We start from the raw sequence: 16,247 nt of genomic DNA, 5'->3' as shown, positions 1-16,247 counted from the left end.
CATTTTTATTATATAAATTTCTCGCTACTTCTAGACACAAGGCAAAGTGGCGCATGAAATGCAAAGTTCCTCGCTCGAACTCATCAATGGTCTGGTGAGTCTCGTGCACCAACCCACCATGCCCGATGTGGCGCAGGAAGCTATGGAGGCATTACTAGCTTTACACTCATACGATAAAATCGAATTGTGGAATCCACAGGCGCCAATGAATTGTTTTTGGGATGTCAGTTCGCAAGTGCTGTTTTCGATTTCGCAAAAACTAATACAACACCAGATTGCCAACTATACGGATGTGCTGAAATGGATGCGTGGCATACTGAGTTGTCGCAATGACTATCTGCAGCGGCACAAGAAGTATGCACTGGTCGGTCATGAGCTGCAGATCTGCCGTCAGGCGCGCATTAAACTGGAAGTGGTGTTCTTCATGTATCTGTGGTCAGTCGATTTGGATGCAGTGCTCACGTCCCTCTCCTGCTTTGGTCTCTTATGCCAAGAGTCGGATATTTTGTTGACAGCAGATGATTCGGCGACTGTGTTACCTGTTGCGAATTATCAAATATATCAGGAGCTGACGCAATTGGCAAGCTGTGAGTGTTGCAATAATATTTTTATAAATAAGTACAAATGAAAATAAATTATTTCTGCTTATTATAGCGGACACGCGCATATGTTTCTACGAAACTAATCATGGCAATGCTTACAGTGAGTGCACTAGTTCAATATAACTTAAAGACTTTTTGATTTTATTTAAATTTTTTTGTAATGATTCTAGACCGTCTGGCTCTACAACGACGTATGATGAATTTGTTGCGCAAAATCGAGCACTGTGTTGATGGCGTACAAACAGCGTGGGAGGAAACCTTTAGGTATTATAGCATTTTTTTTATTTTAAAGATATTTAAATTCTTATTTTTTTAAATTAAATTTTTAACTAACTTTTTTGGTAAAAATAAATAATTTTATTTTAAATTAGTATTTTTTTTATACAAATATCATATTTTTTTATTTTTACAATTTTTTTTATTCCTACCAGTTTTTTTTAATCCTTACTATTTTTTTACTATTTATTTTATAATTTTTTAATGGATTTTGTTTTCTAAAATAGTATTTTTTTGTCGAAACTACAAGTTACTACAAATAAATTATTTTATTTTAAAATACAAAACTCTTTAAATGATAAATTTGAGTAATAATTTGCCTTAGATAAATATTATTTATGTGTCAAAAAATTTTTAATTAATTTTTTTAAATTAAATTTTATTTCCAAAAAAAATTTTAATGTCTTTTTTTTAATTTTTAATATTTTTTTTTTAATTTTTAATTTTTTTTTTTTTTTTTTTTAATATTTTTTTTTTATTTTTAATACTTTTTTTTTTAAATTTTTTTTAATTTTTAATTTTTTTTTTTATTTTTTTTTAATTTTTAATATATTTTTTTTAATTTTTAATATATTTTTTTTTTTTAATTTTTAATATATTTTTTTTTTAATTTTTAATATATTTATTTTTTAATTTTTAATACTTTTTTTTTAATTTTTTTTTTTTTTTTAATTTTTAATATATTTTATTTTTTTTAATTTGTTTTTTTTTTCAAAAAAATTGTAATGGATTTTTTTATATACATACATATGTACATACACATGTGTATACATACATACATACATATGTAGCTGTTATATTGCTTTCAAAACATCTAACAATTTGCTTTATATAAATGTTCTTTACTTAATTTTAAATCAAAAGTTATTTCAAAATAATTCTCTTTCCAAAAATACTGATTCTTTTTAAATATTTCTAATTTTAAATAACATTTTTGGACTAAAAAACCTACTTTATTTGCAATTTTAAATTTTTTAATAGTCTTTATTCATTTATTTATTTTGTTATTTTTTTACAAAATATAAATATTTTTTTTGAAAATTCACAAATTTTTAAAATAATTTCATAAAATAATTTTAATTTTTCTTATAGAATTTATATCTACATATGAACATATGTATATATTTTTGTTTTCACAAAAGTCAAATAGTATATTTTTTACGAGATTTAAATATTTTTTGCTTGACAAAAATTTTAAATATGTTTTTTTTTTACAAAATTTCAAATATTTTTCTTTTTTACAAATTCACATATGTACATGTGTATTTTCAAATTTTGTTTTACAAAATTCATTTTTTTTAAATATTTTTATTTTTACAAAATTTATATATGTATATTTATAATTTTTTATTTTCACAAAAATTAAATATTTTGTTTTTTACAAAAAAATTGTAAAAATAAAAAAAAATTGATATTTGTATAAAAAATGCCACTCTAAAATAAAATAATTTATTTTTACCAAAAAATTAGTTAAAAAATTAATTTAAAAAAATAAGAAATTAAATATCTTACTTTTAAATATTTTTTTACAGATTTCAATTTTTTAAGGCAAATATTTTTTTTTTAATTTTGAATATTTTTTTATTGCAAAATTCAAATATTTTTTGTTTTACAAAATTTCTAATACTTTTTTTTTACAAAATTCACATAGTTTTTAATGTTCTTTTACAAGATCCGAATATTTACACAATTTAAATTTTTTTTTACAAAATCTAAATATTTTCAAAATTTCAAATAAATTTTGTTTTCTCAAAATTAAAGTTTTTTTCCAAAACGCAAATATATTTTTTTTTATTTACAAAATTTCAATATTATTGTTTTTTTTTTTTTTTATTTAAATATTTTTGGTTACAAAATTCAAATATTATTCGAATTTATTGATATTTAATAAATTTATTGTTAATAATTTTAATGCTAACTAATCAATAAATTGGAATAAATATTATATGTTATTTAAATAGTTTTCGAAGAACCCATTTGTCTACTTTATCGATTCTTTCATTTTCACTGCAGAAATTGGGAACTCACCAGCAAAGTATTACAAACATATCCCAAATATAAAAGTGACGATGTGCAAGCAGAGCTCTTCCATCGTGGCGTTGGCAAGCGTCGCGCAAGTCATCAAAGTTCGGAACATGATTTAGAGGAACACATCACCGAATGGGCCAACATGACATGGTTTCTGCTAACACTTGGCGGCGTGTGTCTGCAAAAGCGTTTGTCTTCGCGTTGGAAGCAAATGCAATTACAAAATAATACCGCAACTGCTGGTTCCAGTAGCGGTATGCCTGCGACGAGCAATCTCCTGCAGTCGCACAACAGTTTGGCACAATCGCAGAACACCTTAGCAGCGTCCGGCAGTTTGACTTCGATCTCCACAATACCAGCTGTCTCGCTGTATTCGCTCTACTCATGCTCCACCAGTTCCGGACGTGGTTCTCTACTGCATCCCAGCACCATATCATTGACTACGATAGTGCCGGTGCCGCAGCAAGATTTACAATACTGTCCGGTGTCACAGTGAGTATTCGTTGTTGAACAAATTCGTATAAAACAATTATTTAATTATTTTTAATCGCTTTTCCATACCGCAACACACACAGATTCATCGGTCAGTTGTTACGCTTGTTGGTGTGCAATAACGAAAAAATCGGTTCGAATATACAGAAGAATGTGAAAGATTTAATTTCGGAAGAAATGACACCACAACTCTATCCCATAGTTTTCGATCAAATACGTTCGATAGTCGAGAAATTTTTCGATCAACAGGGGCAAGTGAACGTCTCCGAAATCAATACCGCCTTCATCGACCACATTATACACATAATGATTTCGATATTGAGCCCACGACCCGTGAAAGATCCGAATAATGAGCAAGTCGCTGCTTCCGAGTACCTGAGCGTGACGAGCATTGAAGGCATGATGCTGGGCATTGTGCGTTATATGCGTCATCGCGAAATGACTGTATCAGGGATACGCGCCAAAGTGCGCGTTTGTAATTTGGTAGAGATAATGATAAAACGTCGCGACGATTTGGCTTTTCGGCAAGAAATGAAATTTCGCAACAAATTAGTGGAATACTTAAGCGATTGGGTTATGGGCACCTCACACCAAATAGTACCGACAGCCAACGAACCGCCGCCAGCAAAGTGAGTAGCATAAATTTATTTTGAGACTTAAATTCAGCAAACACAAGGCATAATAGAGTGCCGAATTTCGTAAAGATATCTCGTCAGATAAAAAAGTTTTCCATAATAAGATTAAATTTTCATCGATCAGTTTGTGTGGGAGCTATAGACTACAGTGTTCCGATCTGAGCAATTTCTTCGGAGATTATATAGTTGTCTTGGACAATAATTCATGCCAAGTTTCGCGAAGATATCTCGTCAAATAAAAAAGTTTCCCATACTAGGACTGCATTTGGATCGATCAGTTTGTTTGAGAGCTATTTGCTAGGGTGGACCGATCAAACAATTTCTTCGGAGATTGTACCGTTGCTTTGGGCAATAATTCATGCCGAATTTCGTAAAGATATCTCGTTCGGTGCAGTGGACTCTGGCTGGCTTGAAAATTGTAAGGATTCAAGTGAACTTTAGAGCAAATACCTAGACGCCAGATTAACTGACAACTTGAACTCATACGATTTTTTTACTACAAGCAAAAAAAATACGCTTTTATTTCTTGTTACATACTTCTTTTTCCTAATTTTTTAGTCCCGCTGAAATATTCCGTGAACTCGATATAGCTTGCATGGAAGCTGTCGCCGCTTTGCTACGTGGACTACCTTTGCAACCCGAGGAATCCGATCGTGGCGATTTGATGGACGCGAAGAGCGCATTATTCCTCAAGTATAACACAAACACACAGAATCCACATTGCCTTCAAACATTTACACAACTTGTTTTTGTTTTTTACATATTTCAGATACTTCACGCTTTTCATGAATCTCCTAAACGACTGCATTGATAGCACTGAGGCTGAGAAAGAGCTAAGTAATCCACCACTACTCCCACCGCATCCGGCTGTTAATGGCCGATTGGGCATGTTACGCTTTAACACCATACAGGCGATGTCAAACTTGCTCGGCGCCAACATCGACTCGGGTCTGACGCATTCCATCGATCTTGGCTACAATCCCGATTTACAAACACGCGCCTCCTTTATGGAAGTGCTTACGCGCATCTTGAAGCAAGGCACCGAATTCGATACGCTCGCCGAGACTGTGCTGGCCGATCGATTTGAGCAGCTGGTCCAATTAGTTACAATGATTAGCGATAAGGGTGAGCTGCCTATAGCGATGGCATTGGCTAATGTAGTGACCACTTCACAAATGGATGAATTGGCACGTGTGCTGGTAACACTATTCGATGCCAAGCATCTGCTCTCACCGCTCTTGTGGAACATGTTCTATCGCGAAGTCGAAATATCCGAATGCATGTCGACACTCTTTCGCGGCAATTCGCTTGGTAGTAAAATAATGGCATTTTGCTTTAAAATTTACGGTGCAAGCTATTTGCAAAACTTGCTGGAGCCGCTAATACGACCGTTACTCGATGATCAGACCACTAGCTATGAGGTGGATCCGGCTAGGTGAGTAATATTGTTGAAGTTAGTAAATATTTTGATTGCCTGCAAATTTATTCCCACAGACTCGAGCCCGGTGAAGACTTGGAACGCAATAAAGAGAACCTAATATCGCTCACCAGAGTCTTCTTTGAAGCGATACTCAATTCAGTGGATCGTTTTCCCTCACAGCTGCGCTCAATGTGTCACTGCCTCTATCAGGTGTTGAGCAAACGCTTTCCCACTGTCTTGCAAACCAATATTGGCGCAGTGGGCACTGTGATCTTTCTACGCTTTATAAATCCAGCTATTGGTGAGTATTTTTCCACAAAAGGAAGGAAGTAAAAATACTTACACGCTGCTTTCCAGTATCACCCCAAGAACTCGGCATTGTTAATCGCCAAGTACCCGCTTCGGTGAAGCGTGGTCTAATGTTGATGTCGAAAATCTTACAAAACATCGCCAATCACATTGAGTTCTCTAAGGAACAGCATATGGTGTCATTCAATGATTTTCTACGCGCACGATTTGAACAAGGTCGTCACTTTTTCGTACAAATCGCCTCGGATTGCGAGACGGTGGACCAGGCGTCGCACAGCATGAGCTTCATCTCAGATGCCAATGTTTTGGCATTGCATCGCTTGCTGTGGACGCATCAGGAGCGCATTGGCGATTATCTCTCCAGCAGTCGTGATCACAAAGCTGTAGGCAGACGTCCTTTCGACAAAATGGCCACATTGCTAGCTTATTTGGGGCCGCCAGAACATAAACCAGTGGACTCACAGTAAATAATTAAATACGATTAAAAAAAAACAACGAAGAATTCTTATTTATTATCCATTTTAGTTCGGTGCACTGCAGCATGATGTTCTCATCGTATGCGCGTTGGAGCTCTATTGACATGTCATCGAATTACTTCGAAGATGTTATGGTGAAACATCAAATGCACGAAAAGGAGGAATTCAAAAGCATAAAATCCATGAATATCTTCTATCAAGCGGGCGCAAGTAAAGCGGGATTACCAGTGTTCTACTACATTGCCAGGCGTTACAAGTGAGTAGTGTGCGCTTGCACTGCAAGTTAAACAAGTAATATAGTGAGTTGCATGCTGAGTTAACAGTCATTGCTAGGGTCTTTATGCGGGTTGCTCACGGTGTCATGTGTCTATACGGGAGCTTAACTTCCGACATGCACTGACCGCCATTTACAGTGGACCCATCAATACCTTCACCGTCTGCTTCTCAGTGAATGGTGTACTTGGAGTCAAATCACCACCCATTGCACACGAAGAGCTCGAGTTGCCGCGAGAAATGAGAGTGACCATTGCGCAACTTCGTTCTGGATACTGTAGCAGTTTAAACTCCTACTTATCCAGAATAGACCCCGACATATCTAATATGTGTCCTGCGTGGAATGAGTCTCCGCATGACACTAGCCACCTCTTTGCATGAACCACTAGCCCTACTCATCCGGTCGAAACAGCACGTTTTTGGGTCTACCGTTTGATGACGTCGACGACAATTTATCTAATCCTTACCAACCTAACGGAAATTAGGTACCCGTTACAACAAGAACGATAACTTGATTTCGATCGGCCGGTTTGTATGGCAGCTATATGCCATAGTGGTCCAATCTGTATAATTGCGTCGGAGATTGCCGTTGACAATAATCCATGCAAAACTTGGTGTAGATATCTTGTCAAATAAAAAAATCGTGTTTCCAACAAATGACCCTTCTATGCTTTCGCAGAAGGATCTTCATGAAACTCTCTTGGCCTGCTTTATTTCCGACTAGTATATAGCAAGTCCTAACTCTCACAACACCCAATAGCCGCTGGAGCCAGCCAATTGCACTTAGTAAGCAATAGGAAGAGCTGATTGAAGCTTCGTGCAGTACAGATCCCTATCCGTGTTTCTGAAACTCCTAAAATGTTTACTAGACACACTACCAAGAAGGAGTGGTAATATAGAACTCTCCAGTTCTTTTGAGGCCAAGGTGTGGTGGAGGACTTCTTCCCTGCCCACAGTTACAAAAGTGTGGTATTTTCTTATATTACAAATGAAAAGATCTTCGCTGCAAATAAAATCAAAAAGTAACTCACCTCTAGCATTTATGTTTGAGATGCCACATACCGGGTGCCTCTTGTTTGCGTCCGAGCCAAATTCACGTCCGCTCCTCTTTGAATAGCCTCTGCCAGAGCTCCTCTTAGCAACTTAGGAGGTGATCCCACCTCGTCGACATGAGTCATGTAGGCGGATATCAACCCGAGCTCTCCGGCACCATTTTCTAGTCTGGCGGTGCCGACATCTTCGTTGCTGAAATGTGGCGGAAGAAAAGCTTTAAGTTAGTTTCGGATCAGCAAACAGGCTCTGGTTCTACCTGTGTTATTGGCCAGCAGCTCGTGGCTTTTTGTGTTTAACCCAGAGATGCCGTTGCTACTCAGCTACAATCTCTTCCCAGACGAAACAAGAGATTGACGGAAGCATCTATTGCGGAGATTAATTTGTAGCACATTCATTCTCCAAAGGTTTCTCCAGAAGTAGTGCGAGTTCCGCACTATCATCCATACCGCCACTGTCTTCTTCGAACAGCCGCAGTAACAGCCGGTTTTGCGATACCAGAATCGATTTCCAAATCCGTTTGACCATCGTTTCCCCTCTCCACCGTTAGTCATGAAGTCTGTAGCAGATGAAGTCTGAAGTCGTTCCCACAACAATCGGGTCTAAGTAACCGGAACGGACCCGGATTTTTATCCGGCCCAGAACTGTCAACTCGATACCATGCCTCGAAATTACTTAAAGAATGTTTTCTGCTGCTACAACAACAGCAAGTCTGTAGGTCATCCGCTCTGGCGCCTTTTAGGAGGATCCGTAGAACCACCGTTAGGAAAGCTGAAATCCTTTTCTCTAATTTTTTATGTATTTAGTCGACGATCCATTTTCAGCACTCTCCACGTTCGAAGGAACGGAGTCGATTTCCATGTCCGTTTGGGCATCGTTTCCCCCCTCCACCGTTAGTCCTGAAGCCTGTAAGTCATCCGCTTTGGCTTCTTTTGAGAGGATCCGTTTTTTCTAATTTTTAATTTCAACTAATTAAGTTTACATTTTCTTCTTTGTTACTTTCAGAATCGGCGAAACGAATGGCGATTTACTGCTCTATCATGTAATACTCACGCTGAAAGCATTCTGCCACTCACCTTTCGAATTGCTCATAGACTTCACGCACACTTGCTCGGATAATCGCTTTCGTACAGAGTTCTTGCAGAAATGGTTTTGTGTGCTGCCAACCGTTACCTATGACAATTTATACACCATTTACATTTACAACTGTAATTCGTGGGTGCGTGAATATACAAAATTCCATGAACGCATACTAGCGCCGATAAAGGTAAAATTTGCAAAAACAAAAAAACTGGTCTTATAACTATTATTATAACTAATCCACAGAGCGATCGCAAACTAGTCTTCATCGATTCGTCCAATAAACTCAATGAATACATCGACACTGAACAACAGAAACTGCCAGGCGCCACATTATCGCTAGACGAAGATCTCAAGGTATTCAATAATGCGCTCAAGCTTAGCCATAAAGATACCAAAGTTGCTATAAAAGTCGGACCCACTGCATTGCAAGTGACAGCAGTGGAGAAAACCAAAGTGCTGGGTCACTCAGTACTGCTGAACGATGTCTATTATGCCTCCGAAATTGAGGAAGTTTGTCTGGTGGATGATAATCAATTTACGCTCTCCATAACGAATGAAAGCGGTCAGCTTAGCTTTATACACAACGATTGTGATACCATTGTACAGGCCATTATACATATACGCAATCGTTGGGAGTTAAGTCAACCGGAATCGGTGACGGTGCACCAAAAAATACGTCCCAAAGATGTGCCCGGTACACTTTTAAATATGGCATTACTTAATCTAGGCACCTCGGATCCCACCTTGCGTTTAGCTGCCTATAATTTACTCTGCTCGCTCACCTGCTCCTTTGATTTGAAAATCGAAGGTCAACTATTGGAGGCACACGGTTTGTGTATACCATCGAACAACACAATTTTCATTAAATCCATCAGCGAGAAATTAGCCACCAACGAGCCACATTTAACGCTCGAATTTCTAGAGGAATGCATACAGGGTTTCCAGCGTAGCACAATTGAATTGAAGCATTTATGCTTGGAATATATGACACCGTGGCTGAATAATCTATTGAAATTTTGCAAATCGAACGATGATGCCAAAAAGCTAAAGGTCGCACAGATTTTAGACAAATTGATTTGTCTTACAATCGAACAGAAGGAGATGTACCCATCGGTGCAGGCGAAAATTTGGGGCTCTATTGGTCGCATACCCGATCTTATCGATATGGTGTTGGATAATTTCCTACACAAATCGATTACTTACGGTTTGGGTTCGCCGCATGTGGAGATTATGGCCGACACGGCTGTGGCGCTCGCCTCTGCCAATGTGCTGTTGGTGTCGAAGAAGATAATAACGCGCATGTGCCGCGTCTTGGATAAGACCTGCACCAATCCAACACAGTTTCTGGAGCAGCATATGATGTGGGATGATATTGCAATATTGACGCGTTTTCTGCTCATGTTGTCCTTCAATAACTGCCTTGATGTCGTAACACATTTGCCATATCTATTTCATATTATCACGTTTTTGGTGAGTACTTAATTCCAGCGTTACATAATTCTATTTTATATTGATTTTTCGAATTATTATTGTTTGTTTTTGTTGTTGTAAGTGAATTATTTGTAAAATTATGAAATTATTGGGGATGATTCATTTGTTTCTAGTGTAAAATTAATGATTTTACGATTCTTCTGCAGTAGGTGGATCATTTACTGCAAGATCATTTATGTATATAAAGTGAGGTTAGAGAATTTTAGATCTAACCCACGGCACTTAACCTAGAACTCACCAATCTAAACAGCGTTAGATCGCCAAAATAACCGTCCGGGTCAATTCCAAACCCATTGCACGCTAGACATATGTTTGATATGTCAGGATCTATTGTGGATAAGTAGGAGTTAAACCTGCTACAGTATCCAGAACGAAGCTGTGCAAGGGTCAGTCTCGATTCTTACGGCAACTCGAGCTCTTCGTCTGCAATGGGTGGTGGTTTGATTTCAAGTACACCATTCATTGAGATGGAGTCGGTGAAGGTTTAATGGCTCCACTATAAATGGCCATCGGCGTATTGTTTGATGTCATCGACCTGGATAGGAATGACCTCTTGATGCTCCGTTAAAGGCGGTGAAAGCAACGTTCAAGAACTGCTTAGAGAGAGTTCATATTTTCACCTTGAACAATTGTGTTTACAATATAAGCCTCAATTTTATGCACGTTTGATGGGATACATCAAGAAACTTTTTCACAACAGCCGGTTGTGTACGCATTAATTTAGAACTTTATTCAGATGGCGTAACCCCGTTTAGATCGGAAAGTCTTAGTCTCACCGGGCCATCTCTTGGGTCGCTCATATTGTTTATAAATAACAAAAAATACTTCAAAAAATTTAATTTCAGAGAAATGGGATTTAAAAACTTATGTAATTGAATCGAAAATTGAAAAAAAGGTGACGAATAGGGCAAGGGTTTTTTCTATGAACTTTAGTCATCAAATTACCTAAACTCTAGAAAAGCTAACGTTGATTAAAACTTTAAAGACTTATTTTTCCCCTTCTTGAACAATTGTGTCTACAATATAACATAACTTTCAAATTTCGAAACGTTTGTATCATACTTCAACTCTTTCACTTAAGCTTATATGTATGTATTATTAATTAGAACTTTAATTAACTAACACTCCACTCTCTCCCACCTTATTAGATCTGCTCCGGTTCGGTAACGATGCGCGCCTCCATACACGGTCTCGTCGTCAACATCATACACTCGCTGACTACTTGCACTAAACCGACTTTCTCAGACAACGCAAAGCGCGTGCTGCGACTGGCACTCGAGGAATTCTCACTATACAAATTCTATGCGCTCTTCGGTATCAGCAAAGTCAAATCGGCCGCTGTAACAGCCTTCCGCTCGAGCTATCGACATCCATCCGACAGATGGTTGGGCAATGAGCGCGTCTGTCAAATGTTACCAGCCGATGTGGAGCGAATTACATTGCCCTCATTGGAAGAGGTGGTCGATTCGCTGTCGGAGATCATGTCGGTTTGCATGCCCGATGTGCCGGATTGCCAATGGTTGGAGACATGGACGACGTTGTCGCGCAGTTTCGCCTTCTGTTACAACCCTGCGTTGGAACCACGTGCGCTCATAGTTTACGGTTGCATTAGTAAAAGCATAACCGATCAGGAAGTGAAACAACTTTTGCGCATTTTAGTAAAAGCACTGGAATCGTTCAACGACATCACATTAATCGAGGCGATCGTATTGTGTTTGACGCGCATACAACCCCTACTGAGACCTGTAAGTTAATAATAATAATTTTATTTTTTAACCTCAAAGATGAAAATATTTTCTATTTTTGGTGTGCAGGAATCGCCCATACATCGCGCCCTCTTTTGGGTTGCTATCTCGGTACTGCAGCTAGACGAAGTATCGTTGTATGACGCCGGTTTGGCATTTCTCGAACAAAATCTGCATACACTGGAACGTCAGGGTTGCTTCGATCACGAGAGCATAGCCGATGTCATGATGCGTACACGCGAAAAACTTGAGTGGCACTTCAAGCAACTCGATCATGCAGTTGGCTTATCGTTTCGCAGCAATTTCCACTTTGCACTCGTCGGTCACTTGCTAAAAGTATGACTTATTTGTTGTGCTTTGGTATGTGACACTATTTTAATAAATTTTTTCCCTTTTGTAGGGCTTTCGTCATCCCACACCTTCAACTGTCTTTCGCACATCGCGCATACTCGGCACGCTGCTGAGTCTCGTCGCCAAACCTTTTCATCGCGACAAATTCGAAGTGACACCTGACAGCGTTGCCTATTTGACGGCTCTGGTAGCCGTTTCCGAGGAAGTGCGCTCACGCTGCCACGTCAAGCATGCCATACCGCGATGGACCACCGATTTGAGCATTATGGAAAATGGCGAAACGATCTTCTATGGCAATCAGAATGTAAATGTCGCGCACTAATTGTTTAAATTTAATAAAATACCGTTATATGTATTTTGCAGGCGCTCGGCATGTCACTGCCACGTCGGCAAAAGTCCTGGGATATGCTTGATCAGTCAGCTTTACAGTTTGCGCGTCATCACAAAGGACCCGCACATCAGGTAAGCAACTATTGTATGTTATGTGTGTTTATTAGCTTCTATTTTCAACAGTTCTTATTTATTCAATCTAAGTATAATTTGTTTTAAGCTAATACTAACTCTACTACTCTACTATTATAAATATTTTTTTTTTTTGAATCAGTGGTCGGCATATCTTGACAATTCTGCCAGTTCAATGCTGTTGTTGTTGTATCGACAGTCAGTCCTTGGCCGGATAAAAATCCGGGTCCTTTCCGGTTACGTAGACCCGACTGTCGTGGGAACGGCATGCTCCATCGAGTCGGTGCGAACTAATATTACCCATGCCTAAATTCACAGAGTTCTCGAAAGAGCTAGAGTTCGAGCACTCAGCAATAATGCCGACCACTGTTTTTAATGCAAGATGAACGCGAATCCCTTTTAGTTCAGTTCACTTTTCAGTAGAAGTTTAGTAGAATACATCATCCTTTTTCGGTTCGAAAAAAGTTACGTTCATGAATGTGCAAAAATAAGACAATATTTTCCGGTACATTAAGTCAAGCAGTTTTGTAAACTTCAGGAGAGAGAAGTCTCTGACCATCATGCTGTCGCCACAACTAATCTAAGACACTATGTTGAGGGCGCCGGTGTTAGAATTTGAGCTGACTACGATTATGGATTATGAAATATCCATGGATTCGTAGTCAATCTGCTAGCATCATCATTATTTCAAGTTTTCTTCAAAATATATAATACATAGATCTTTTCTATTTCGGTATCTGACCGGCACTATAACCGTCCTTGAGCGGATAAAATCCGTATCTATTGCGGTAACGTCTTGTCTATCGGTCTGTTTATACGAGAGTAAGTTCCCTCAGTTTTTAAGGTATCGCTTTGAAACTTTGCACACATACTTTCCTTTCCTAGAAGCTGTTCATTTGTCGGTGCCACCGATATTGGACTACTATAGCATATAGCTGTCATACAAACTGAACGACCGGAATCAAGTGCTTGTATGGAAAACGTTTTAATTTGACAAGTTGTCTTCACGCAACTTCGCACAGATTGTTGTCCAACCCATAACTACAATATCCGATCAAATTGTTCATATCGGATCACTATAGCATATAGCTGCCATACAAACTGAACGATCTGAATCAAATGCTTGTATGAAACACTTTTTTATTTGACAAGATATCTTCACGATATTTGGCACAGATTATTGTCCAAGGCAGCACTATAATTTCCGAACAAATTGTTCATATCGGATCACTATAGCATATAGCTGCCATACAAACTGAACGATCCGAATCAAATGCTTGTATGAACAACTTTTTAATTTGTCAAGATATCTTCACGATATTTGGCACAGCTTATTATCCGAGGCAGCACTACAATTTCCGAACAAATTGTTCAGATCGGATCACTATAGCATATAGCTGCCATACAAACTGGTTGCTCAAAATTAGAATAAATACCTTTTCTTATATCTTTTTATGCTAAAAATTCAGCTTTAGGATTATTAAAGCTTCATCGCGGCCGAATTCCAAATATTTTCTTGGTTTTTTGAACCCACTTAATCGCCAGCGTTCATCCTGCTTATTATTCCGTTTTGTAGACGTAAAAGTAATATAATTTTCTGTATTTATTGCATTAAAGCAAGTATAAATCACGTAAAGTAATTGATTGAAATCTATTTTCTATATTTTCTCTATTTTTATGTTGACAAATATATATGCGTTACGTAATCGATACCAAAAACTACATGTTAAATTATTGCCTGCTAATAATTTGGTGCTTGCATTACATAATCGTAATAAATCGTGTACTCAAAACATATTGCTGATATGTTCAACGTGTTGTTACTTATGATTTGAACAAAAATCAATTTAATTTCGTTAATTTAAATTTAAAAAAAATATCCTGATAACAATTTGCTACCAAATATATTAATTATCTTTTGTTTCTTTGTTTTGACTAACTTTGAAATTGCTGTTTTAAACCAACACACCGACAACAACCAATCAACTGCATGCAACTCCCTTTCTTTCTCACACAACCGCCCTCCACCCAATTGACGATGGGCATTTGAACTTGCTATTGGAATTTATTTGTGGTTGATGATTTATGATTTCTATTCGTAACTTTATGGTGGCTGCCTGTATTTGGGTTATACACGTTTTTTTATTTTATTTGGAAAACTATCATGCATATGGATTTGAAAATTTATCAATACAAAAAACAAAAAAAAAACTAAAATCATCTAGATGAATGCCAAAGTTTTGTTTAAAACACAGCGCTCTTTTTCGGTGCCAACAACAAAAGAACCGAATAATACGAGCACTATCGAAGAACGCCAGGTATTAGCTATTGTGCTCTCTTCTCTTACTTACTACTAGCTCTATTAGCCATTGCTCGTGCTCCTTTTCTTATACTCTCATGAGACCTGCTCTTCTAGCTCTTTTTTAGTTGTAATTAACTGTTTCCTTGTACAAAATATTCATATTTTCCATAAATGTTAATGAATGTTTGAGCAGCACAACACAACAAACACTCTTTGTACCGCACTTGACTTGATTTCGTGTTAAACACCACTCTCCTACATAACTATGCATATACACACACAATAAATATTTGGCATGAAAAAGAAAACTATAAAAGTACTAAAATATGCGACAACACAAACTTATTTATTATTTCCAAAAGCGCACAGTTGTCCAAACAAGCACCTCTTTGTCGTTTGCTTGGCACCCTCAAAGATATTTATTAGAAATATCAGTGTTTTAGTTATTAATAAGTTTTTTTGTGTGTTTTAAATTCATGTGTCTTAAGATATGCATTATTAGAGTTATTTATTTCGATATTTTTATAGTAAAAACGTTTGCTTCTGGTTTAAGTTGCTTAATACTTGGAGGTAGTAGAAATTTGTTGCGTTCGTAATTAATGTATTTTTGTTGCACTATTTTTATTTATGATTTGATAGAAAAAAATTAATTTTACTTAATTTTTAATAGTAGTTGTATAAATAAAATAAATTAATTTGTGTTTCTTTAGTATTAATTTTAATTAGAGAAAATTTTTTAGACTCATCGATCAAAATCAAGTCCTTGTATGGAAAACTTTTTTATTTGACAAGATATCTTCACAAATTTCGCATGGATTATTGTCAAAGACAGCGATATATTGTTCATAACGGACTGTTATAACATGTTGCCGCCATACAAACTGAACGATCAAAATCAAGTTCTTGTATGGAAAACTTTTTTTATTTGACAAGATATCTTCACAAAATGTAGCATTGATTATTTTCAAAGACAGCGCCACAATCTCCCAACAAATTGTTCATAACGGACTATTGTAACATATTGCTGTCATACAAACTGACCGATACAAAACAAGAACTTGTATGGAAAACTTTTTTATTACACAAAATATTATCATGAATCTTGGCATGGATTATTGTTCAAGGCAGCCCCACAATATCCTAACAAATTATTCAGATCGGGCCACTATAGCATATTGCTGCCATAGAAACTGGCCGAGCAAAATCAAATTCTTGTATAGAAAACTTTTTTATTTGACCAGATAACTTCACA

General features: G+C 37.1%; 1 protein-coding gene across 6 annotated transcripts in view; it reads left to right on the top strand.

Annotated features, from left to right (window-relative positions):
• LOC126751017 (neurofibromin) overlaps positions 1-16,247 on the top strand; it is a 41,353-nt gene that overhangs the window by 2,798 nt on the left and 22,308 nt on the right. For 4 of the 6 annotated variants that reach the window (XR_007665846.1, XM_050460908.1, XM_050460906.1 and 1 more), the window contains 17 exons: positions 35-587; positions 655-702; positions 773-866; positions 2,892-3,398; positions 3,482-4,027; positions 4,592-4,726; positions 4,803-5,468; positions 5,528-5,754; positions 5,811-6,225; positions 6,288-6,494; positions 8,567-8,828; positions 8,888-10,114; positions 11,284-11,880; positions 11,950-12,216; positions 12,281-12,535; positions 12,595-12,693; positions 14,919-15,011. Coding sequence is in view for 5 of the 6 variants with exons in the window: in XM_050460908.1 (XP_050316865.1) it covers positions 35-587; positions 655-702; positions 773-866; positions 2,892-3,398; positions 3,482-4,027; positions 4,592-4,726; positions 4,803-5,468; positions 5,528-5,754; positions 5,811-6,225; positions 6,288-6,494; positions 8,567-8,828; positions 8,888-10,114; positions 11,284-11,880; positions 11,950-12,216; positions 12,281-12,535; positions 12,595-12,693; positions 14,919-15,011 (6,198 nt within the window). In the remaining variant the exon portion in view is untranslated. The remainder of the gene's footprint in view (positions 1-34; positions 588-654; positions 703-772; positions 867-2,891; positions 3,399-3,481; positions 4,028-4,591; positions 4,727-4,802; positions 5,469-5,527; positions 5,755-5,810; positions 6,226-6,287; positions 6,495-8,566; positions 8,829-8,887; positions 10,115-11,283; positions 11,881-11,949; positions 12,217-12,280; positions 12,536-12,594; positions 12,694-14,918; positions 15,012-16,247) is intronic. The other 2 variants (XM_050460910.1, XM_050460907.1) reach the window with 1 other exon arrangement.

Source organism: Bactrocera neohumeralis, chromosome 2, assembly GCF_024586455.1.
Source record: "Bactrocera neohumeralis isolate Rockhampton chromosome 2, APGP_CSIRO_Bneo_wtdbg2-racon-allhic-juicebox.fasta_v2, whole genome shotgun sequence".
Lineage (NCBI taxonomy): Eukaryota > Metazoa > Arthropoda > Insecta > Diptera > Tephritidae > Bactrocera > Bactrocera neohumeralis.
The sequence above is the reverse complement of the archived record's forward strand: the minus strand, read 5'-3'. Positions and strand labels throughout refer to the sequence as shown.